Here is a 22,015-nt window from a genome sequence, read left to right as displayed (position 1 = left end):
TCTATTTTTAAAGAGAATAATCCAGGACGCAAAAGTCACCATTGTGCTAGAGATGCAAAAAGGCCTGAAAAGAATACACAATAATAGTAGTTTTAGGGAGTGGCGTTGCGGATGGGGTCATCCCATTCTCCGAGCCCTGTAATGTTGTCCAACTACTACAACTTTAAACGGGCTGGCGGGGGGCGAGGGCCACAACCACTCGCGAGGGCCGGTCCAAAGCCACACAAGGACGCAACTGCTAGGGACGCCCCGCCCCGCCCCGCCCCGCCGGGCAGACCCTGGCCCCGCCTCCCTGACGGACCCCGTCCCTCCCCCAGAGGGTCTCAGGCCCCGCCCCTGGGTGACGCGCGCGCTCGGCCGCCGCGCAGACAACCAATCACCGTCCGCTTCTACGTTTAGTCCCTTTTTGGCGTCCGCCCTCAGCCAAAATGGCGCCGTCTCGGAAGTTGCCGAAGCGCTAGAAGTTGCCGAAGCAGGTCCGGAAGCTGCCGAACGGGTCCGGAAGTTACCGAAAGAGAGCAGCGGGGAAGAAGGATGGCGGATCTCATCGCAAGACTCCGGGAGGACGGGATCCAGAAGCGTGTGATACAGGAAGGCCGAGGAGAACTCCCTGACTTTCAGGATGGAACCAAGGTTCGTGCCTAGCCCCCTCCCCTCAACCCTTCTGCGGCGCGGTGCGCATGCGAGGCGGGAGGAGGCCTTAGGCGAGAGGTTGCGCATGCCCAGATAGTAGTGGCCGGTGACCCTACTGCTCACATGCCGAGCTCGACGCTGGTTGGTCTGAATTTCAGTACGGGGTGAATTTGGATACGTCTGCCTCGCCCCGTGGCTCGGCCGTGTGGCTGCATTGGTCGGGGAGGCCGTCAGTCATCGTAAGAACGTTGCAGGGGTTTGGCCTCAGTGTCTAAGCCGACCCGGAGCTGGAGGAGACCCGGAGCAGGAAACCTGGGACCTTGGAGGTGCCCCAGGACTGGGGAAGGGAGCCCGGGGCCTCCGGGTTGCAAGGTTGAAGTTCTTGTATAGATAGGAGGGCCTACTGAAAACAGTTAAACCAGCTCGCATTGTTTAGATGGGAAAAGTGAGGCCCCAGGGCACGCAAACCCATTGAATATGCCCAGAGGTCAGGTCTGCCAGACGAGAGCCTTTCGGCAGCTCTAAGTGATGTTGCTCAGGACGGACAAGGGCTGGGACTAGGGCTCGGAAGGTAAAGAACCTACCACCCTCCTCCTTGGTACATCCAGTCCTCTTTGATCCCCTCCCCCAGACAACCTATGCCTCCGGGCTTCCGTGCTTCTGCTCTGGCAGGTCCCTCCTCCTGGAGTGCCTTTCCCGGTTGCCACTTGTCTGTAGAGTAAGGAGCTTCCCAGGGGCAGCCCCTGGGCCCAGCAGAGCAGCCACACAGAACATGCACAGGGAGAGAAAGATCAAAGATCCTGGCCTAGACTGAGGACACCACAAGTCAGAGCAGCTGTGAATGAACACACGCTCCTGGGGTAGAACTGTGCCAAGGTTGGGCGGGTAAAGATCCTAGCCTGGCTCGGTGTGAGTGCCCTGACAGCAGAGGGGAGCTGCATGGTTCTGGTGATCAGTTATATTGAGAGGGATCGTTTCTGAGCGGAGAGAAGAGGTGTGGGTGTGGATGCATGCTCCCATGGGCCGGGGGGTTGATGGCCTTGAAGAAGGTCCTGGTTATTAAATAACAATCCCCAGGTTAGATTGAATGCTACTAGTGCACTGTGCTAAATGCTACACAAGTTTATTTCCTTCCATTCCCACAATGTGGGATAGGTACTGTTGTTGACGTGGGCTTCTCTATGTCCTGCCAAGGGTTCAGTCTTCAGATTTCTTCTCTCTGCACTCACCCCCAGATGATTTCCCCCAGGCTCATCTCTAAAAAACTCTCAGGCGTCTGGGTGGCTCAGTTGGTTAAGCGTCCGACTTCGGCTCAGGTCATGATCTTGTGGCTCTGAGTTCAAGCCCCACGTTGGGGTCTCTGCTGTCAGCCCCAGAGCCCGCTTTGGATCTTCTGTCCCCCGCCTCTCTCTGCCCCTTCCCCTCTTGTGCACGTGGTCTGTCTCAGAAATAAATATTTAAAACATAATAGTAGGGGCGCCTGGGTGGCTCAGTCCATTGAGCATCCAACTTTGGCTCAGGTCATGATCTCGCAGTTCATGGGTTCGAGCCCCACATCAGACTCTGTGCTGACAGTTGGAGCCTGGAGCCTGCTTCGGATTCTGTGTCTTCCTCTCTCTCTCTGCTCCTCCCCCATTTGCACTCTGTCTCTCTTGCTCTCTCAAAACTAAATAAACATTAAAAAAAGTAAAAATAAGAAATTCTCCTTGCCCGGACTACTCCCACATGTGTATTTCTTTTCTTTTCTTTTCTTTTCTTTCTTTCTTTCTTTCTTTCTTTCTTTCTTTCTTTCTTTCTTTCTTTCTTTCTTTCTTTCAATGTGAAGCTATCTTTTTAATTTATTTATTTTGAGAGAGCACACACATGTGCACATGCTTGTGGGGGGGGGGGGGCGGGCAGAGAGAGAGGAAGAGAGAGAATCCCAAGCAGGCTCTGCACCATGAGCCCGGAGCCTGGAGCCCAACTCGGGGCTCGATCTCACAAACCTGAGCCAAAATCCGGTAGGATGCTTGACCGACTGAGCCACCCAGGCGTCCCCCACATGTGTATTTCTGGCTGCACCTCTTCCTTAAACCTGCTCCCAAATCACCATCTCCGCTTGGATGTCTGGTCAGCAGCTCAGATTCACCCACTGCGCCCAAGCCTTCCCCGTCTCAGTTAAGGGCCCCCCGACCTTCTGGTTGCTCAGGCAAAACACCCCCCCAGTCTCTGCGGCCCCTTTAGTTCTCTTCGGTTCCACAAGTCTTCAGAATGCAGCCGGGGTCTGACTGCTTCTCACCACCTCTCCCATTACCACCTTGGTCCAGGCCGCTGTTGTCCCCCCAGGCCTACTGTGGTAGTCTCCTAACTCCCCTAACGTCCTCACCACAGCCTCCAGGCACTGCGGGATCCATCCCTGCAGACCCCGGTGACCCCACAGTGCACCCCTCCCCTCGTTCACTCTGCTTCTGCCACACTTGTCTTGATGCTTCTTCTTTTTTTAAATGTTTATTTTTGAAAGAGAGAGAGAGGGAGACACAGAACCCGAAGCAGGCTCCAGGCTCGGAGCCGTCAGCGCAGAACCCGACACAGGCCGCGAGATCATGACCTGAACCGAAGTCGAAGCTTAACCGACTGAGCCACCCAGGCGCCCCTGCCTTGATGCTTCTTGAACACACCACACAATCCCACTGCTGCTCTTTTGGCCTAGAAAGTTCACACCCCTTTGTACCCCAGCATCTGTCTGGTGTGCTTTCTTCTGTACTCTGTTCGGATCTCTGCTTATGTTGCCTCCTCAGAGAGTCCCCCCGCTGCCCTGTGTATAGATTCGCCCTGTCTTATTCTGCTGCATTTTATCTTCTGATCCATAACCCTTAGCTCCACTGTTTTGTTTGAGGCTCATCTCCTTCCTTTAGAAGTTCCACGTGAACTCCATGGGCACAGGGTCTTTTGTCTGCTTTACCTACTACTGTGTCTAGCACAGAGCTCAGGCACGTAGTAGGTGCTCAGTAAATATTTGTGGAAACGATATTTGGAGCCAGAGTGCTTGAGATCCCATCCCAGCCCGTCCCCCCCACCACCCAGCCATGTGACTTGGGCCCCTTACTTCCCTCTCTGTGACTTAGTTTCTTCCCCTGGGTGGTGGGGTAAAGGTCAGGTGGTGACCCTCGGGCAAGCCCTGTCCCTTGGCGCTATCTGCAGGCTGAGAGCCGGGCTTGTCCTTGGGGGCTTGGCAGGAGTGTGTGCCCTCGCCTTATCCCACATGTGGCCCGCAGGCCACATTCCACTACCGGACTCTGCACAGCGACAAGGAGGGCACTGTGCTGGATGACAGCCGGGTGCGTGGCAAGCCCATGGAGCTCATCATTGGCAAGAAGTTCAAGCTGCCTGTGTGGGAGACCATCGTGTGCACCATGCGTGAAGGGGAGATCGCCCAGTTCTGCTGCGATGTCAAGGTACCCGATGTCCCGCACCTGCCTGTCGTGTCTGTGCAGTCATCCCCTATTCCCCATCCCAGGGCCTCTGCCCTGGTTAGGCCTCCTCCAACTCCCTCTAGGGCGCCATACCAACGGGACGTTAGGGTCCTGGCCTCTTCTGCCTTCTCCTCTTCATAGACAGACTGCAGCCGGGGGATTGCACATGACCCATACGACTCCTTCTTCAGTCCTCTCTGGCTCCTAATCATTGCCAGGCTAGACATATATAAGCTGTAGGGTCTGACCCCTGTCAGCTTTCCCCTCCCACTCACCTCCCTGCCTTTCCTTTCCATCCCCTTCTCAGCCAAGATTCTCCCTCATCCTTCAAAGTGAATTCCTGGGTTCACTACCCCCAGGAAGCCCTCCGTGACTGCCGGTGGTTGGCTCAACACCCTCCCCTGGATCCTCTAACCCCTTATGCCCTGCATGACCAGGATCTGGTCCTCTACCTGGGTCTGAGCTACAGCAAAGCAGGGATTGGATGTGTTTACCCCCAGCTCAAAATGCTCAGCACCGAGACTTAGGACATGTCTGCCGGCTGGATGTTACTGTAGCAGTCTGCCCCCGCTGCGGACAGTAGGGACCGTGAACGGAGCTGGTTGAACTGGGGAGTCTGGGTCCCATCATCTCAACAGCTGTTCCTAGTGAAAGTCAAAGGCCAGGTCCGCTATGCCTAGAGGTCTCCGCTGAGGGCTTTGAGCCCTACCTTAGGCCCAGCCCTGAGATAGGCCCTGAAGGGGGTGGGGGTGGGGCGGGGGAGAAGGAAGAGACACTGAGAACAGAACGTAGGGGACCCCAGTAGTGGTGACAAGTCCAGCTTGTGGGCCACACCCCCAGGAAGATGGGGGAAGAGGCATGAATCCCGCTGAACTTGTAAGGGCAGGGAGACGGGTTCACAGGGAGAGGGAGAGTGTGTGTTTGTGTTGGGGTAGGAGGGGTAGGTGCTTGGCTTGGTTTGGTGGCCAGAGAGTGTGGCAAGAGCTGGGGACTTGGCCAGAATAGAAGGCTGGGAGGCCCGGGGACTCCTGAGGGAAAGGCCCTCCTGCGTTGCAACCGGACCGGTTGCTGCCCCTCCTTGGGCTTCAGTGTCCTTTCGAAGGTGGTGGTGGGGCCAGGGGCTGGGCCTCTTGGGCCCGATGACCAGGTAGCCCCTGCTGACAGAACCCCTGGTGCCCGCTCGCCTTTTTGCAGCACGTGGTCCTGTATCCGCTGGTGGCCAAGAGTTTACGCAACATCGCGGCTGGCAAGGACCCCCTGGAGGGCCAGCGGCACTGCTGCGGGATCGCCCAGATGCACGAACACAGCTCCCTGGGCCATGCCGATCTGGACGCCCTGCAGCAGAACCCCCAGCCTCTCATCTTCGATATTGAGATGCTTAAGGTGAGGGGCCACCAAGCCCCAGGTGCCTCACCAAACCAGCCCTGCCTGGCCTCACCGCGGGACCTGGCCCTGCCGGCCTGCCTGGGGCTGCTGGGCTCAGTGGATGCACTGTTGAGGGCGGGTGTTGGGACAGGACAGGGGTGTTGGTACGAGAACAGCTGGCGGGGCCCCCGGCAGTCCCCGTGGGTGTCCCTCCTGGGGCCCCTCTGCTTCCACCCGTCTCTGTGAGGGTGGGGACTGTCCCCATCTTGTTCACTGTTCTATCCCTGGAACCTGGTAGTGCTCGCCAGGTAGGAGGTGCTCCTAGAGCGTTTGTTTGTTGACTGGTCACCGGATGAGCAAGGGGCTCTGTTTCTGGTATTTAGCGTCCAGAGGCCCGGCCGGCCCAGAGGTCAGGTCTGCGGCCGGAGAAGCGGGGGTGCCCCTCGGGCCGCCCCCTGACTTGGCCGGCGCTCTGGCAGGTGGAGAACCCCGGCACGTACCAGCAGGACCCCTGGGCGATGACGGACGAGGAGAAGGCGAAGGCGGTGCCGGTCATCCACCAGGAGGGCAACCGGCTGTACCGTGAGGGCCACGTGAGGGAGGCGGCCGCCAAGTACTACGACGCCATCGCCTGCCTCAAGAACCTGCAGATGAAGGTGCCGCCCAGAGGCTGTGGTGGAGGGGGCGAGGTGGCGCCAAGGGACCCAGCTCTCAGCATCTCCTGCCCTCTCCCCGCCCCCCCTGCCCCCAGGAGCAGCCTGGGTCCCCTGACTGGATCCAGCTGGATCAGCAGATCACGCCGCTGTTGCTCAACTACTGTCAGTGCAAGCTGGTGGCCCAGGAGTACTACGAGGTGCTGGACCACTGCTCCTCCATCCTCAACAAGTATGACGGTGAGCGCGGGGCACCGGGCTGCACAACTGGGCCTCTGACCGCCCCCCGCCGCCCCCCCCCCCCCCCCCCCCCGCCCAGCCGCCGAGCCCCTGCACGAGCCCGCACAGATGTCCTCCACCCAGGCGGGGCCGGGGGCCCTGCTGTGCCGGTGACCTATGAATGTGTCATGGGGTCGGAGGTGTGGTTGGCATCCTCAGGTCGGGAGGGCTCTGCCCCACGAGGGGCCCGTGGTGCCAGAAGTCAGGCCGGATGGCTGGCTGGTCCCCCCCACTCATGCCTTCGCGTGCCTGCTGCCCGCTGGTACCCCTGCAGACAACGTCAAGGCCTACTTCAAGCGGGGCAAGGCGCACGCGGCCGTGTGGAATGCCCAGGAGGCCCAGGCTGACTTTGCCAAGGTGCTGGAGCTGGACCCCGCCCTGGCGCCCATCGTGAGCCGTGAGCTTCGGGCCCTGGAGGCGCGCATCCGGCAGAAGGACGAAGAGGACAAGGCTCGCTTCCGGGGCATCTTCTCCCACTGATGGGGCTCTGCCGGCCCTGCCTGCCCTGCGTTGCCCCCTGCTGCTGCCGCCAGCGCCCCTGCCCCCGCTCCGTCATGCTTCTCTGTATATAAAGGCCGTATTTATCTCTCCCTGGTCCTGCCGGGCTGATTCCATTGCGAGACAGCATTTCCTGGTACTCGGGTGGTCTTGGGAGGCAAAGGATCGGGGTCCTCCCTCTCTGGGCCTCAGTGTCCCCAACAGAGATAAGGAGGATGGTCTCTGTCACAAAGGAAGTGTGTTTTGCTGGCCACGTGCCAGCTGAGGTGCCTGGGAGCCTTCAGTCTTCAGGGGGAGACAAAGGCACAGCCAGGGGGCTCCGAGTGAGACGGTCCCCCAGTGCAGCTCTCCCCTTCAGCCTCTGGTCCCGTGGCCTCACGGCCCCCGCTTCGGGAGGCAGAGGACTCAGTCGGAAGCCCAGTCTGGGCCCCTGCGAACTGAAAGGCCGGCTCAGGTCTGGAGGGCTGGATGAGGTGGGAGGACTATTCAGGAGGAGGCCTCAGGTAGGGAGGACACAGCCCTCCATGAGACCTCCAAGGCCCAGGCCCCCATCCTGGCCTCGCCTCTAACCTGTGTGACCCTAGTCACATCCCGGCCCCTCTGCCCTTCAGTGTCCCCATCAAACTGGAAACTGGGCTCGGTTGCCCTGTGGTACCAGACAGGTGGGCAGTCAGGTGGGATGCAGGTGGTTTATTTTCATGGATTCACACACACTGGAAAAGCCTCTGGGCCGCATCCTCCTCCTCTCCCCCCCCCCCCCCCACCAAGGCTGGGTGCCTCCCCCGTGAAAGGGAAGTAACACCGAGGGGCAGACAAAGATGTAGGGTGTGGGGTTGGGGGGCCAGAGGTCTGGGCCCCCAGCCTCCCCCCCCGTGTGCCATTCGGGCCCCTCGAGTGCATGAATAAATAACTCCGGGCCACCACGGTCGGGGCCTCACTCTTCGCTGTCCAACTTGAGGCTGATGCTTCGGGGCTTGCCTCGGGCCAGGGTGGTGGGCGGTGTCCCCGGGCTCTCCCGCTCCACCTGACTGGGCCCCCTGGAGCGAAGCAGCTGGCTCTGCTTGCGGAGGAAGTCCACGGGGGCGGCCCCAGCATAGCTGCTCTTGGCCAGGGCGGCTCTGGAGGGCCCCGTGGGGGCGTGAGGGTGGGAGCCTGCCTCCAGTTGGCCCAGGTGGGCCACGTAGCCATCTGACAGGAACTGTGGGCAGAGACGGGTAGGGCTGAGGGCACTGCTGGTCTCAGGCCCACACGCAGCCTCACCTGTCCCCGTCCCCCAGGCTCGTGGGCAGTGCTGGCAGCATTACGGACCCGGCACAGCCTGACCCGGTGTCTTCTCTCAGCAGATAGGAACCCCAGACCGGGAGCCAGAGCACCCCGGCTTTCCTCCTATCTCTGCCCCTCTCCGGGCTTCAGTTTCCTGGGATCTTGGCGGGAAGTAACAGCGGCTGACAGTAAGCACCTACTCTGTTCCCACCCCCGTAGGCATTAAGTGGTGTTCCTGAAAGCTGTGGGGGTTGGTGCCATTTCATCACTTCCGTTCTACAGACAGGAAATTGAGGCTCAGGAAGCTCAAGGTCCATGGCCAGGGCCATGCGGGGGTGGATACGAACATTCAAGGTCTTGAGCACACTTCCGCCTGTTACCTATCCCTGCCCAGCAGCTTCGAGCTGTTTATGACTCCTGTCCTAGGAGGAGCCCAGTCCCCTGAGGCCAGCTGGCCTTTTTGTAGCCGCCCCCGTCAGGTGCTTCTTCACAGAGGTGGTCTTCGTGGCCTCACACCCAGGCTCCGGCTCCCCGGCCAGCCCCCAATCCCGGCCTGCACTTGGCTCTCACCTGGCACTGAGCCTGCAGCTTCCGCACCGCACGGCCCACGATGTAGGTCTGGCTCGGGGGCAGGCCCAGGGCCGCGTATACGGCCACGTCTTTGGGGGACCCATAGCCGGCCACGATGTTCAGTTCTACCTGTGGCAGGAGAAGCCAGTCAGCCACCCTAGGGCCGTGAGACTGGGGCGCTCGGCTGGGCATCCAGGGTCTGATTGCTTCGGGGAGGGTCTAGCCGGAAGGAGGCGGGGCCACGGGGGTCCTAGGTCACCAGGCCCCGACACTAGCGGGAGTTAGTCCAGAGGACTAGGGGCCTCTCGGACCACTAGGGGGCCGGGCCCTCGGGGCCCCTCTTGCCAGTTAGGGTCCCAGGCCCGTGGGGGTGGGACCAGATGGGCCTGCACAAGTCCTACAGCCCCAGGCGGGGACGAGCCCTCCCCAGCCGCACCTCCTGCACCAGGCTCTGCAGAAACATCGCCTTCTGGCGCAGCGGGTCGTGGGTGAGGCCATCGCAGAAGGAGACGACGCCGTGAGGAAAGTTGTGCTGCGACAGCCAGGCCACCACGCGGTGCTTCTGCATATCGGGCCGGCCCGTTACGTACACGATCAGGTAGCCGGCGTCCTGCCAGTGCCTGTGGGGTGGGACGGCGGTCGGTTCCATCTCCGAGGGTGGGGTCGGTCACCGCGACCAGCCGGGTGGCGCCGCTCCTACCTGACCACGTCCACTGCGCCGGCGCGCACCTTGGGGTCGCTGCCCATGATGGAGACGCTGGCGGTGAAGGAGCCGTCGATGCTGAAGACCACGGCCTCCGTGCCGCGGGCCACCACGGTCAGGCAGCACTCGGCGTACGTGTGGTCGCCCCTGCGGCCCACGGACGGCGTGAGCGGCGTGGGTCGAGGCCGGCGGAGCCCCCGCCCCGCCGAAGCCCCGCCCGCCTGGCGCTCACCTGACCACCATGCGCACCGGGTAGACGCCGATGCCCAGCGCGCGCTCCAGGGGCACCGAGAAGGTGAGGCGGCCGGAGCTGTTGGTGACCTCAGTGCCGAAGTGGATCCACTTGCCTGACAGCGGCTGCGTCATGACGTAGACGTCCACCTGGTGGGGAGAGCGGGCGAGGGGGCCCGTGGGGCGGAGCCTGAGCGGAGGAGGGTCTGGGCGGGCTGTCGTCGGGGGTAGACGGGACCGAGAGTTCCCTGCGGGTGCGAGGTCGGCTCGATGGGGGCGGGTCTACCCGGGGCCAAGACGGCCGCGTCCTGACCTTCTCTCCGGTGAGCGTGACTACGTCCAAGGGCCCGTACATGAAGCGCCCGTTCAGCACCTGGGGGCGGCCCTCGCACACCACCGTGTCGCTTGCCCGGTGGTTGGAAGTGACATTCTGGCGAGAGGAGACGGCGTGAGACCGCGGCCGGGAGACGACGTGGATGCAGGAGCGGCTGCTGAGGGGGACCCTAGCCCAGGTGGGGGCGGGGCCTCTGCAGGAGGAGCGAGGCCCGAGTGGTGGGCGCTTTCCCGCCCCCCACCTGAGGTCCCGAGTGCCTGTGTGCGGACTTCGGCTCCCAGGGAGCGGAGCCGTGACAGGACGGGATGCAGAGGATGAGGCTGGGTGGGGAGAGCTGGGATCCGAGGCCCGAATTAGCGGTGGAAGGGGAGGAGGTTCCTGGTTCCCAGGGGCGGGACCGAGACTCGAGGGGGCGGGGCCAGGACTACAGCGGGCTGGACGGCACCCGGGGAGGTCGCGGGAAGGTGGCGAGGGGCGGGGATGCTGCGGAGAGAGGGCTGGGCCTCTCTCCCCAGAATCTCCCGAGGACCCGAGGGGGCGGGCACGTACCCGGATCTTGACTTGCGTGCGTTTGCGCTGCCACTTCTCTCTGGGGAAGGCCGGGCTGTAGATGGACGGCTCCTCGCACTCCGTCAGCTGTGGCTGCTCCTTCTCGATCACCTGTGCACGCGAGGCCACGTGACCGGGGGACCTGGGTCTGCCCCTCCTCTGGCCGGCGGCTCCCCATCCTTGTCCAGTGCTCGTCTCCCACCCTGTATGCCCGATCCCCGAGCCCACCTGGCGCAGGATGAAGGCCACCACATCAGCCGACTCCCAGTAGCTGGCGTGGAAGAGGTGGGGCAGCGTGACGGTGGGGAAGGCGGTGAGCGCCTCGGGGCAGTACAGCGAGTAGTCAATCCGCTTCGTCCCCCACCAGCGCTCCAGGACTGCACGGCCACGTTGGGCAGGGAGTCAGGGGTGGCCTCCCACCTCGTGCCCACGTGTCTGGCCCCTGGGTACTCTTTCCTCCCTCTTTTCTGCCGAGCCTGCTCTTTGCCAAGCCCAGGGATGGGTACCGGGCGCCCCCTCGTCCCAGAGCAAACGCTGGGGGGGGGGGGCAAGGGTGTTTCAGCTGGGCTTTGGGAGGTAGAATAAGGGTCCCCTCCCCAGTCTGGGGGGCTGGCTGACTTACTCTTAACCACTTCACTGGTGGTGCTGGGGGCAGCTGGCTGGGCCGGTGGATCAGTGCCTAACTCACTGCCCTTCCAGAAGGCACCGCTGGCAGAGGTGGGTGTGGAGGGCACCAACATCTCCAGCTCTTCCAGAAAGAGGCCTGAGTGGGTCTGCAGAGTGTCAGCTGGGGAAGGTGGGGCAGCCTGAGCCGTGATCTGAGCCGGGCCGCCCTCCCGGCTTCCCATCTGAGGGTTCCAGGACAGCTTGGCCCTCACACATCCACCACCTTCCCTGCCAGCCCTCCCTGGTCAGGTCTTGGCTGAGGCTGAAGTGCCCTACATTTGGGTGGAAGTGAAAAGGGGCCGACAGCCAACTGTGTTCCTTCCAGAATGCCTGTCACCACCACCCCAGTGCAGTCCCATTTGTCTCATGGGGCCAAACGGGTACCCACTGGCACACCCACGTGTACATGCCCCATACCAATCCGTGAACACACGTGTATATGGCTACACCCCTACAGATACAGATACAGCAGCCCCTCCACATTGTGGCGATTCTCAGACACTGGCACCCCGGTGCCACCCTGGCTCCTCTCTTTAACCCAGACATCACCGCTGCCCCCCACTCCTTGGCAGAGAATGTCAGAGGGTCTTGGGGAATCCAGACCTCACAAAGGGCCAGGGTAGGGCTCCTTGGTCCTGGAAGTGGCGACATGAGAGGCTACCAATGATATAGGAACCACCTCACATCTTCCTGGGGGAGGGGCGCCCATCCCCATCCCTCCCTGTTAGTGCCCTCCTCCTTCTCCCCTTTATCTTGGTTGGGGGCATACCCAGCAGCAGGGATGAGCCGTCTCCCAGGGGGAACTTCTGGTAGCGGGGCACGGCTAGTGGGGCGATAGCTTGGAACTTGGGGGCCAGCAAGGGCTCGAGGCGGGAGGCGCAGGGGTCGGCCGCGTGGAAGAGGTTATAGATCTGCTCACAGGCGGGCCGCATCTGGGCCACTGGTACCCAGAAGATAAAGGAAGGAGGAGATTCAGCTGGGCATGCTGGAAGGTAGGGGGTGTGGGAAGCAGCACCTGGCATGCTGGGTGACCCTGAACCGGCCCTTCCCAACCTGTACTCCCCAAGAGGTCACCAGGGTCCTGTTAATGTGAGACAGGTGACTCAGCTAAGAAGAGAGCAGACCCTTCATCTGCCGACGGGGTTCAGGATGAAGCGTTTCCTCCTGCCAGTCAGACCCCGGCTCACGCAGAACAGCGTGTGTGGGCCTGAGGTCCTCCTGGTGCGCTTTGGGAAACTTGGCCTTGGCAAGTTTCTGGGCCTCAGGTTCCCCTTCTCTAACCAGGCCGTTTGATTTGTTCAGTGAGGTACGGCAATAACACCAGCATCTCGTGGGGGACGAAGGAGACGGCAGAGGGACAGATGAAGGAAAAGGCGTGGCTGCCACCCCCACCCTCAGGGCTCACCCTCCAAGGCGGGCATCACGGTTTTGCGCAAAGCCAGCACCAGGCCCAGCGGGGAGCCAAAGAGGAAGAAGCCGGAGACCTTGAAGTCAAGGCGGGCGGCGCTGGTGGGGCCATCAGGAGCCTCAGAAGTGGCAGCAGGGGGGCAGGAGGCTGTGCTTGCCCGCCTGGGCTCCCCGGAGGAGGTGGCGGAGGGGGCCGCCTGCAGGCTGTGGGGGGGGGGTGGGGAGGGTGCTCAGCGCTGCTGCCTCCACGGCCCAGCACAAGCCCAGGGCACGGGTGATGGGGCAGGAGTGTCACCTGTTCTGAGCACCCTCGGGCTCAGGACTGGCCATGTCGCTGGGGGTACGCTGGGCAGGCAGGGCTGAGGGTTCTGGGCTGGCCCGTCCCAGCCCGTCCACCCCATCTGCCAGGGGGTCCCGCACTGGGCCGACCTCCGGGGAGAGCAGCTCATTGTTCTAGACAGAACAGGGGACAAAAATATCCTTAGGGTTGGAGACGATTCGATTTCTACTTATTTGGAAGCGAGGAGAGAGGCTTGGAGGTTGGGCAGGGACTCAAGGAAGGAACTGGGGCAGAGCCCAAGAGGGGACAGAGCGAAGCAGCAGGGAAGCTGCCCGAAGAGTAGTCCTACTGCGGGGAGGCGGTGTGGATGGGGGGGGGGGGGGACCTAGAGACCTAGAGCTGGAGAAACAGCCCCCTCCTGAGTTGGCAGGGTCCGGCCACACTGACCATGCTCCCTCGGCGGCTGCTGCCCCGGCTCCCGGTGCCCGCGCTGGCACTGTGGCAAAGTGCGTCAAAGCCCAGGATTCCGCCCACGCCGTCTCCGATCAGCACCACCTGATTGGGGAGAGCGGCGCCATCAGGAGGACGGACGCAGGGCTCCAGCGGCGAGCTTCCCTGGACCGTCCCCGACCCCTGACCTGCCCGCAGAAGCCGGCACCCTCCGACGAGCGCAGGAAGGCGGCATAGGCCTGGTTGGTGCGGGCGATGACGGTGGCCACAGCGCCCTGGTATCGTGAGGATGAGGTGGCCAGCAGTGGCAGGGCAGCCAGTGGAATGTGGTCCTGGGAGCGGGACAGGCTGTCACCGTCGTGGCTGTAGGGGCTCAGGCTGGAGGAGGAGGGGCGGCGGGTGGGTGGGTGGGTGGGTGGGAGGGAGGGCCTCCGGCCCCTCCACCGCCCCCTCCCAGCCCCCTGGGCCTGTTGGCAAGTCCCAGCTCTGCAGCGGCGCCTCTGTGGGGAGCATCGGCACCCAGGGGGCCTTTGTGATGGAGCCACTGACGAGAAACTGAAGTCCAGCCCGGTGGGTGGCTGGCCTCCCCGCCTCGCCCCTCCCCTGCCCCTTCCCTCGTGGGCCTCTTTGGTCCCGGGAGCCCCCGGTGGCTGTCTGCACCTTGGAGACCCTGTGTGTCCCCCGCCCTTCCGCCCCTGACCAGTACTTGGAGACGAGGGCATAGGCGGCCGCGCAGATGGGCGGGCAGGGCACCAGACGCAGCGCCACGTGGCCCAGGGCCTCGGGGAAGTGGACTCGTGTGACGGCCTCAAAGGCCAGGCTCAGGGTCTGCACGTCCGCCTGCTTGGAGTTGGCGTCTCCGGGCCCTGAGTCCAGGATGTTGCCGCTGTGCAGGATGAGGAAGAGGGCGTGCACGGCGCACGCCTCGGCGCCCAGCTCCCCGGCTCCGTCTGGGCCCTGTGGGGCACAACGGGGTGCCTGGGTGTCAGAGCAGTAGCCTGCCTGGTGTGGGGCAGAACTGCAGACGTGGGGGGGGGCCGGCCGTACTCACCTCTGAGTCCCTGGGCGCTCGGGCCCCATCCCCGATGTCTTTGGTGGCCTCGGTTCCAGGGTCTATAGGACGGGGGGTGTAGCCAGTGAAGGAGACCGAGGGGCCTGCGGGGGTCCCCTCATCCGGCACTGCGGGTACCCTCACTTCGCTGTCTGCCTCTTCCTCTGACCTCTCTCACCAGACTCTCACGGGGCATCTCACGCTGCCGGGCCTTTGCACGTGTTCGTCCCGTTGCTGAGAGGGACGCCTCCTCCCCACAATGCCCGTTTGCCTGGAAAACTCCTTCTAATCCTGCCCTGTCCAATATGGTGGCCACTGGCCACACGGGCCTGTTTAAGTGGGAAGGAATTAAAGTACGACACCAATTGCGGCTCCTCAGGCTCACGAGCCACAGTCCACGTGCCGGAAGACCACACGTGGCTGGTGGATGTCCGTCATGGCTGCAAGTTCTGTGGGACGGAGCTGGTGCAACCCCGCAAAGTCCGGCTCACATCTCACCTCGCCCGTGTCGCCTTCCCGGCCTCCACGTTAATTCCTCCACGTTTTGTGCTATGTCTGAACTTGGAGTCCATTCTAAGCCCCCGTCTCTCCTCGCTCACCCCGCCCATCATTCACCTGCGTGTTCACCGCACACTCTCTCTGGATTGGCGCTCAACTTAGGGCCCCGCTAAGCTGAGGGCTGGGCGGTTCCGAGTGCCCCCTGCATGCAGGGTGCTGGTGGCCGGCGGTCTTTACCTGGGGGCCCCTCAGCCTCCACGGGGGAGGCAAAGGCATCAATGAAGTCACTAGAGTTCCACTTGGTCATCTCCTTGGGGAAGACCTCGTCACTGTCCGAGAAGCCTTCTAAAAGGACAGGGGGCCGTGTCATGGGGCAGTAGGAGCCGCTCAGGGACACCCCTGCCCCCAGCAGGGCTCTGGTGCTGACCGTGGGCATCGAAGAACTCCTCCTCGGAGCTGTTCTCAGAGTCTCGGGCGATGTTCTGCATGCGCCATTCGGACAGGCTCTGGGGAGACACGCCGCCTGCAGGGCCACCTCGGTCTCAGCCTGGGGTCCGGCCCGAGGGCGGCTCCCTCGCTTCCCCGCGCCCCAGCCTCACCTCCATGCTGGGATGAGTAGGACGAGCGGGAAGATGAGGACCACTGCTTGCCAAAACTGGCATCGGGCGAGGCATCGGGGCCGGAGGGCGCCTCGGGCCCGTCGGGGGTGCCAGCGTGGCTGGCCGCAGCCCGGGCCTCAGCACTAGGCTTCCCAGGGGCCTGGGCTTCGGGCCCCTCACCGCCCGTGTTGCACTTGGCCATGCGCTGTGCCAACATGCGGGCAGTCTCTTCCTCCAACGCCCGGATGTCAGCCATGCTCAGCTCTGTCCATTCATCCTGCCAGCACCAGGCCTGGCGGTGGGCCCGTAGCATCACTCGACGCAGACCTGGAGGTGCCCGGGCATCAGAACCATGCCCCCCCCGCGCCCCGAGCCCGAGTTTCCCTGCCACTGCCCCCCCCCCCTGCCCCGGGCAGCAACATTGCCAGCCCTCTACAGCGGGTGATGGCTCCCCTGGGCACACCACCCACCCAGAGCCACGGAGTAGGGCGAGGCTGGTGCCACCCAGGAGACGGGAATAGAAACTGGGGCATTTGCCTTCCTGCCCCGGCTCCCTCCCTCTGTCCCTGCCTCTTTCATGCCTCTGGACACCCCAACTCGGAGCACGAACCCAACCCCAACACTCTGGGCAGCTGGGACCAAGGCCACTTCTTGCTGTCTTTCAGCTGGCTTCCTGCTGACTTCTTCCGAGAAGTCATCAATTAAGGCATTAACAGTTAATGAAATTGTTGATAGTTAATGAAGGTGTGAATAGTTAATGGAAGCGTTGGCACTTAATGAAGTTTGTAGTGAAAGATGATACCCATTCTGGGATGTTTTCATCTTAAGCAGAGGAATAAAGTTAGGAGCTTCAATATCTAGGAAAGAAATTAATAACGGTTGGATTATAATTATAAACTCCTGGAAGGAGATATATATCGGAATCTTACTAGCGGGTATCTGTGGGTGATTTCATTTTCTTATTTGTGCTTTTTGGTATTTTTACAAACGCAAGACAAGGAGCCTGGATTATTCTCTGAGCTACATTCCCTCATTTGTAAAATGGGAATCGTAGCTCCCACTCTGGAGGGGTGTCAGGGTGTTAGAGGAAATCTTGCATGAGAAGTGATCGGCAAAGGAACTTGCAGGTTGTGAATGCTCAGTCGATGTTAGGTCTTGATACCTGGCCCGGCCTCCTGCTCATTCACAGAAGGGAAAACAAAGATGCAGAGACGCGAAGTAGCTCAATAGAGGTCCCGTGGAGCCCAGGCCCCCAGAGGCCCCCATCCGGGGTTCTTGTACCTGCAGGCGGCCCACCCTCAGACCTGGGGGACGGGGCAGGGCTGAGCTGCAGGGGCTGTGGGGTTAGCTTTAGGAGGGTGAGAAGGGGAGCTGGGAGCGGGAGGGACCCCAAGAGGATGAGTCAGAGTCACAGCCTGTACTTCCTCGTGTGTTGCTGGTTAGGGCTGCTGACCCTTCCGAGAGTTTCTAAGTCTCCCCGGGCCCACAGAACGTGGGAGAATCCGGGAAGCCTCACGGATGAGAAGCAGCATCTCTGAACGTCAGAGCCTGCGTGGACCTCAGAGCTCAGGCCCCCGGCTTCTTGCCCTCCTGACTCTTACCTCCACCTCAAGGCTAGGCTCCCCTGGCCCCCAGCCAGGCTGTGCTGTTCCCCTCTGCCTCAGTGCCACCATATCAAGTGGAAACGATGGCTTTGTGCTTCTGTGTCCCCAGTAGACGGGGAGCGTCCCTGGCTCAAACACGGGGCCTGGTGCATGCTGGGTAAAGGGAGCCTCCTGTGGCTGGGTGCTCACCGACATCGTGGATGAACTGCTCGATCTTGGCCTGCATGCCCCAGTAGCGGAACTCGACCTTGCACAGCTTATAGGCACACATGAGGGGCCCGGTCTGGGCCGCTGTGCGAGCCCAGTCATCGGCCAACGGTCCCCGGCCAGTCTTGGCCGAGCGGTACAGCCGGGGGTCCTCTTCTGCTTTGTATTCTCCTGGGGCCACGGCGTCCCGCACGATGTCGATGGTATCTGAGGGGGTTCCAGCGGCACTGAGCCACACGGACCCCCTGCGTCCCTGCCACCTCCTCCCTGCAGCCAGGAAGCCGAGGCCAGGACAGAGTCTGGGACTTGTCAGAGGCTGCCCACCGAGGGGGCAGGTGGCCTGAGAGGGGCTCTAGGGTCCCCTCACTGGCCCCAGGCCTCACCCAGGATGCGCTGTCTCCTCTCTGCTCCACTCAGGTTGAAGACATTTGGCTGCTGCCCCCCGTCAGGCAGGTAGTAAGTCTCTATTTCAATGGAGAATTTCTCCACAAAGGGGCAGGTGTACCTGGGTGGAGGGCAGGGGTGGGGTCACTACTGTGCCCACCGGGGCTGTTCTCCTTGTAGCCCCAGGCCTGCCCCACCCACTCACCGAGTTCGGGTGTAGGGATACGCGTTCCAGGATTCCTCTTCCACCTGCAGGGCGGCCTTGGGCAGCAGCGCCCGGAACCAGCCTGGGATGTGGGAGCCCACGTGGTATACCTTGTGTGTGTATTGCCCGCTGCCGCCGGGCCCGTCTGTGTAGGGCCGGTTGGCCAGGATCTCCACACCACTGCCCTCACCGCTCGACTCCTCCCGACTCTTTTTCTGCACCCGGGGCAGAACAGAATGGGCGGCTCGGCCTCAGCTGAGCTCCTGGGGTCCCCAGCTGAGCCTGGCCCCCTGCACCGTGCTGGAGCCCTAGTCCCAGCCTTCCCACCTCCCTGCAACTTGACCCTGGCCCCCTGCAGCTCCCTGGGATCAGGCCCACAGCTGCTGTCGTCCTCCACAGGGCTCGCAGCCCAGCACTCACTCGTGTATTTATTGTCTGCTCTGTTCCAGGCATATTGGGATTATATTAATTGGGACCTGCTGATGAATAAAACAAAGATCCCTGCCTCCCCTGTGGGACTTAAGTTCTAGTGGAGGGGGGCGGGGGACATAACAGAAGCCAAGTGACAGGGTATATTAGAAGTGGGAAGTGTTGGGGCGCCTGGGCGGCTCAGTCGGTTGGGCGTCTGAATAGGGCTCAGGTCATGATCTTGCGGTTTGTGAGTTTGAGCCCCGCGTCGGGCTCTGTGCTGACAGCTCGGAGCCTGGAGCCTGCTTGGGATTCTCTGTCTCCCTCTCTCTCTGCCCCTCCCCCACTTGCACGCGCTCTCTCTCTCTCTCCCTCAAAAATAAATAAAAACGTTAAAAAAAAAGAAGTGGGAAATGTTATGGGAAGAAGAAAGTGTAGACTAAGGTAAGGGATATTGGGTTGAGATTACAGCATATTGGCATATTGGCAATTAGGGCAGGATGATCAGGGAAAGCCTGAGAAGATAACATGACCACAATTTGAACATGACTTAAGTGGGGGAGGGTAGACGGTGGAGTGCAGATGTGGGGTGGGGGGAGCTATCAAGGCAGAGGGGATGCCAGTGCAGGCTCCTGGGGTGGGAGTGTGTGGCATGTGCTCCGGGGGCAGCAAGGAGGCCGGGGAGGGTGGGCTGGAAGAATCAGGGAGATCCTCCGAGAACCTGACGCCAGTCCCCTCCCTCCCCGAGACCCCAATATGGGCCCCTGCCACACCCCTTATAGCTTGAGAGCACTCAGATACGGCCCTTTTATAGCTCTGGAGCCTGAACCTGGCCCACTCAACCCCCTGAGGCCGGATCCTGGCCCTCTTGTCTCCTCAGACCCTGACCCTCATTTCTGGGGCTTCCCTGAGGCCTTGCACCCACCCTCTTCTCCCCCTGCCCGGCCCCATGCGTCTCACAGCCCAAGTCTAGACCCCTACCTCTTGGATCCCTGCCTGCCCCTCTCTGTCACAGTTTTGGGGTCTGGTCCTCACCCCGTTTCCCTGACCTCCTGGGGTTGTCAGGACCCCCTGGGGACGCGCTTCCAGTCTTCTCTACCACCCAGCACCCCTCCTCGCTCCCTGCCTCTCACTCTTGCCTCCTCAGGCGCTCCTTTCCCTCCCGCAAGGGGTTACGATTCTAAGGAGGATTAAAGGAGATCAGAAGTGGGCTGAGCCGCAACCAGCAACCAGCCAGCCGGGCCGGGCACTTGGGGGATGGGGAGGCACCACCAGGCCCTTCTGTCCCTTTTCCCACCGCCGCCCCCCTCCCCGCACTGGAAGGGGGACTTTTCTGTCCTCCCCTAGGCTCTGAGTCCTTCCAGGCCCCAGAGCCGGGCTGAGGGGGGGTGGGGGGGGGTGTGTTGAGGCGGCCCGGCCCCTCGTCCCAGGTGCGGCCTGCGCGCTCCTGCCGTTACCCCATCACGAAGTGTCCCCCCCCCCCCCCCTTAGGCTCCTGCTGCTCTCCCGCCCTCACCTGGATCATGTAGAGCTGGGCCACCTGGTACTCATCCAGGCTCATGGGAAGCAGAATGTGGTACTCCTTGATGAGCATCCTGAAGGTGCTCGGCCGGCCGCGCGCGGCCTCCGCTCCGCCTGGCGCAGGGCACGGCGCGGCAGTCAGTGCGGGGCGGCGGCGCGCGGCCCCGAGCCCTGCGCGCGGGCCGGAGGGCTCGGGCCGCGGGACCCCATGCCCGGGCCCGCCACGGGGGAGGCAGAGGCGAGCCCGGCGCCGCCGCCAGCCGCAGCGAGGCTGAGCGCTGACCTCTTTTCCGCGCGGCCCCCGTCCCCCCCCACCCTCACCGCCCGCCCGTCGCCATGGCAACCGCGCGCTGACGCGGGCCCCCCGGAGCGGCGGGCGCGGGCCGCCGGGCTAGCGGGCCCGCCGCGCCAGTGTCCTAAGCCCCCTGACACCGCATCCCTCGGGGACCCACCCCCGGGAGCCCCGGTGCCCTCCTTCCCGGCCCGCCTTCCACAACCGGCCCCTCGGGGCCCGCCCCCTGCATCCCTTTCCCCTAGTCGGTGGGGTCGCTTGCCCCCCACTCCCAGACATCCACTTAGAACCTTGTCCCCCGGGGTGTCTCCGCAGAGCAGCCCCGTGCGCCCCTCCTTGTAACGTCTGTCAGTGTCCTCCCACCCCCCCCCCCGCCGCGCCCCACCCCCCCGAACCTACCTTCCAGGACCAGATAACTAACCCCTCCGGCCCCCAGATCTGCCTTCCCCATTCTGCCCGGCAGCCCAGTCCTCGACTTCCCCGCCTCAGCATCCTTCCTGGACCCCCGGCACGTCTGTGCAGCCACCCCATCATCCTTCCCGGGGTTGACCCCTCTTCGAGCTGAGGCAAGAGTCGCTCCGCTGGGTATCCCACGGGCCCCGACCCTGGGAGACCCGCTCCGCCCGCCCGCGCCCCGGTTCCGCTGCAGGCACCCCTCCCACCTCCCCACCTCGCACCCAGCGAGCGGGCGAGAGGCCCCATTGTCCCCACTTCCCTCTGCTCCCCTGCGTCCCCGTCCCCTGCCGCGCTCTTGGCCCGCCCGCCCGCCGACGTCCCGGCTCACCTCTAGTCTAGGGCGGGCGCCCCTCACCCGGTGCGGGCGGGGGCGGACGGGCCGCGGGTCGGAGCCCGGGGCACCCCCAGCCCCAGCCTCGGGTTCCAGCGGTGGCCGGACCCTCTGAAGGCGCAGCGCGGGCCCATGGCCCCGACCTTCCTCCGGGTCCGCCCGCCGGCGCCCCTGCTGTCCCTCCCCGCCGCCCGCCGCGTCACGGCGGCCGCCCCGCCCCTTTCCTGGGCCCTGCTGTCCCTCCCCACTTCAGCGGGGTCCCGGCGGCCCCGCCCGCGGCGGAGGAGGGCGGCCCCTGCTTCCTTCCCCCAAGGCGGCAGGGGAAGAGGCAGTTCTCCAAATGCTGGCGCTTTCACTCCGTGTTCTCTGGGATCCCCTAAACACTTCCTATCTCCACCCTGGCCCAGCCCTCCTGTGTGCCTTGGAAATATGGCTGGACCCATCCCCATTCTTCCCAGCCCTCGAGCCCGGGACCCAGGGTAGGGGAGATGCCGCGCGGCCTCCAAAGTCTGAGGAGAGGCTGGTCTAAGACTTGCCTGTCCCTAGGGGGTGGCGTTCCAGCGCCCCAGGCCTCTAAGGTCATTCAGCTATACACTCAGGCATAGGACTGCAGTCACTCCGAAGCCGTGGTCTAGCCCCTGAATGGGGCCCCATGGCTTTCCCCACTGATACCTTCCGGGTCCACAAGTCTGGCCAACCAGACCCTGGGCAAAGGCTGAGACACCTGAGGGCTGGGCTCACGGGGCCACACCCAGCAGGCTAGAAGGTGCTGGGACAGTGGATGGCAGCACGGAGCTGGGTCTCACCCATTTCGGAAGGCAGTCCTCTCCCCTTGGCTCTGCTTCCCAGGTGCTGGGGGGAGGGAAGCAGCAGTGTCCCCTCTCCCCTGAGGAGTCAGGATGTGTTCAGAGCCTCTCATGGCTGACTCGGAGTTCAAGATGTTAGGGCATGAGGGCATGCGACCGCCTGGCTCACATGAACTGACATTTCCACCCTGCCAGACATCACTGCCAATCCAGAGAAAGAAGCCTCTAGGCCCAGGCTGCCGACAGTGCCCTCCAGCTGCGGAGGCTGCCAAGGCCCTGCGCTGCCCCCTGGTGGCACCATGTGTAGGAGGGCAGGGCTC

The 22,015-nt window shown here is 62.9% G+C and overlaps 2 protein-coding genes across 6 annotated transcripts; one reads left to right on the top strand and one right to left on the bottom strand.

The window, feature by feature from the left end:
* The first annotated feature begins 392 nt into the window (after nt 1-392).
* AIP (aryl hydrocarbon receptor interacting protein) lies at nt 393-6,972 on the top strand. Of its 2 annotated transcripts, none has more exons than XM_019415184.2 (6): nt 393-633; nt 3,888-4,067; nt 5,280-5,468; nt 5,930-6,106; nt 6,202-6,335; nt 6,657-6,844. In XM_019415184.2, exons 1-6 carry the CDS (start codon nt 535-537, stop codon nt 6,727-6,729), a joined length of 852 nt encoding a protein of 283 aa, XP_019270729.1. In that variant the 5' UTR covers nt 393-534; the 3' UTR covers nt 6,730-6,844. The 2 variants fall into 2 exon arrangements, with proteins under 2 accessions (XP_019270729.1, XP_019270727.1); XM_019415182.2 differs by having other exon boundaries at nt 394-633; nt 6,202-6,343; nt 6,657-6,972.
* A 583-nt stretch (nt 6,973-7,555) lies between these two features.
* PITPNM1 (phosphatidylinositol transfer protein membrane associated 1) lies at nt 7,556-21,838 on the bottom strand. Of its 4 annotated transcripts, none has more exons than XM_019415179.2 (24): nt 21,696-21,838; nt 19,806-19,924; nt 17,882-18,096; nt 17,676-17,797; nt 17,275-17,499; nt 15,482-15,808; nt 15,310-15,405; nt 15,120-15,224; nt 14,385-14,446; nt 14,040-14,290; nt 13,522-13,711; nt 13,331-13,438; nt 12,899-13,056; nt 12,602-12,807; nt 11,966-12,136; nt 11,153-11,317; nt 10,759-10,907; nt 10,531-10,641; nt 9,961-10,077; nt 9,649-9,797; nt 9,414-9,563; nt 9,150-9,333; nt 8,714-8,842; nt 7,556-8,078 (listed from the first exon to the last, which is right to left on the bottom strand). In XM_019415179.2, exons 1-24 carry the CDS (start codon nt 21,697-21,699, stop codon nt 7,815-7,817), a joined length of 3,777 nt encoding a protein of 1,258 aa, XP_019270724.2. In that variant the 5' UTR covers nt 21,700-21,838; the 3' UTR covers nt 7,556-7,814. The 4 variants fall into 4 exon arrangements, with proteins under 4 accessions (XP_019270724.2, XP_019270723.2, XP_019270726.2 ...); XM_019415178.2 differs by having other exon boundaries at nt 15,120-15,227; nt 21,696-21,836; XM_019415181.2 differs by lacking the exon at nt 21,696-21,838 and adding an exon at nt 21,426-21,538 and having other exon boundaries at nt 15,120-15,227.
* Between the last annotated feature and the right edge of the window lie 177 nt (nt 21,839-22,015).

Source organism: Panthera pardus, unplaced genomic scaffold, assembly GCF_024362965.1.
Source record: "Panthera pardus isolate Hobbes unplaced genomic scaffold, ASM2436296v1 HiC_scaffold_12, whole genome shotgun sequence".
NCBI classification, from domain to species: Eukaryota; Metazoa; Chordata; class Mammalia; order Carnivora; family Felidae; genus Panthera; species Panthera pardus.
The sequence above is the reverse complement of the archived record's forward strand: the minus strand, read 5'-3'. Positions and strand labels throughout refer to the sequence as shown.

Bases quoted from the DNA above. Each gene is read 5' to 3' on its own strand.
- AIP (XM_019415182.2), top strand. From the start codon at position 535: ATGGCGGATCTCATCGCAAGACTCCGGGAGGACGGGATCCAGAAGCGT. The intron at 634-3,887 runs GTTCGTGCCTAG...TGTGGCCCGCAG, and splicing joins ACTTTCAGGATGGAACCAAG to GCCACATTCCACTACCGGAC. The intron at 4,068-5,279 runs GTACCCGATGTC...GCCTTTTTGCAG, and splicing joins AGTTCTGCTGCGATGTCAAG to CACGTGGTCCTGTATCCGCT.
- PITPNM1 (XM_019415178.2), bottom strand. The intron at 10,642-10,758 runs GTGGGCTCGGGG...TCGCGTGCACAG, and splicing joins TGGCCTTCATCCTGCGCCAG to GTGATCGAGAAGGAGCAGCC. The intron at 9,564-9,648 runs GTGAGCGCCAGG...CGTGGGCCGCAG, and splicing joins CCGGTGCGCATGGTGGTCAG to GGGCGACCACACGTACGCCG.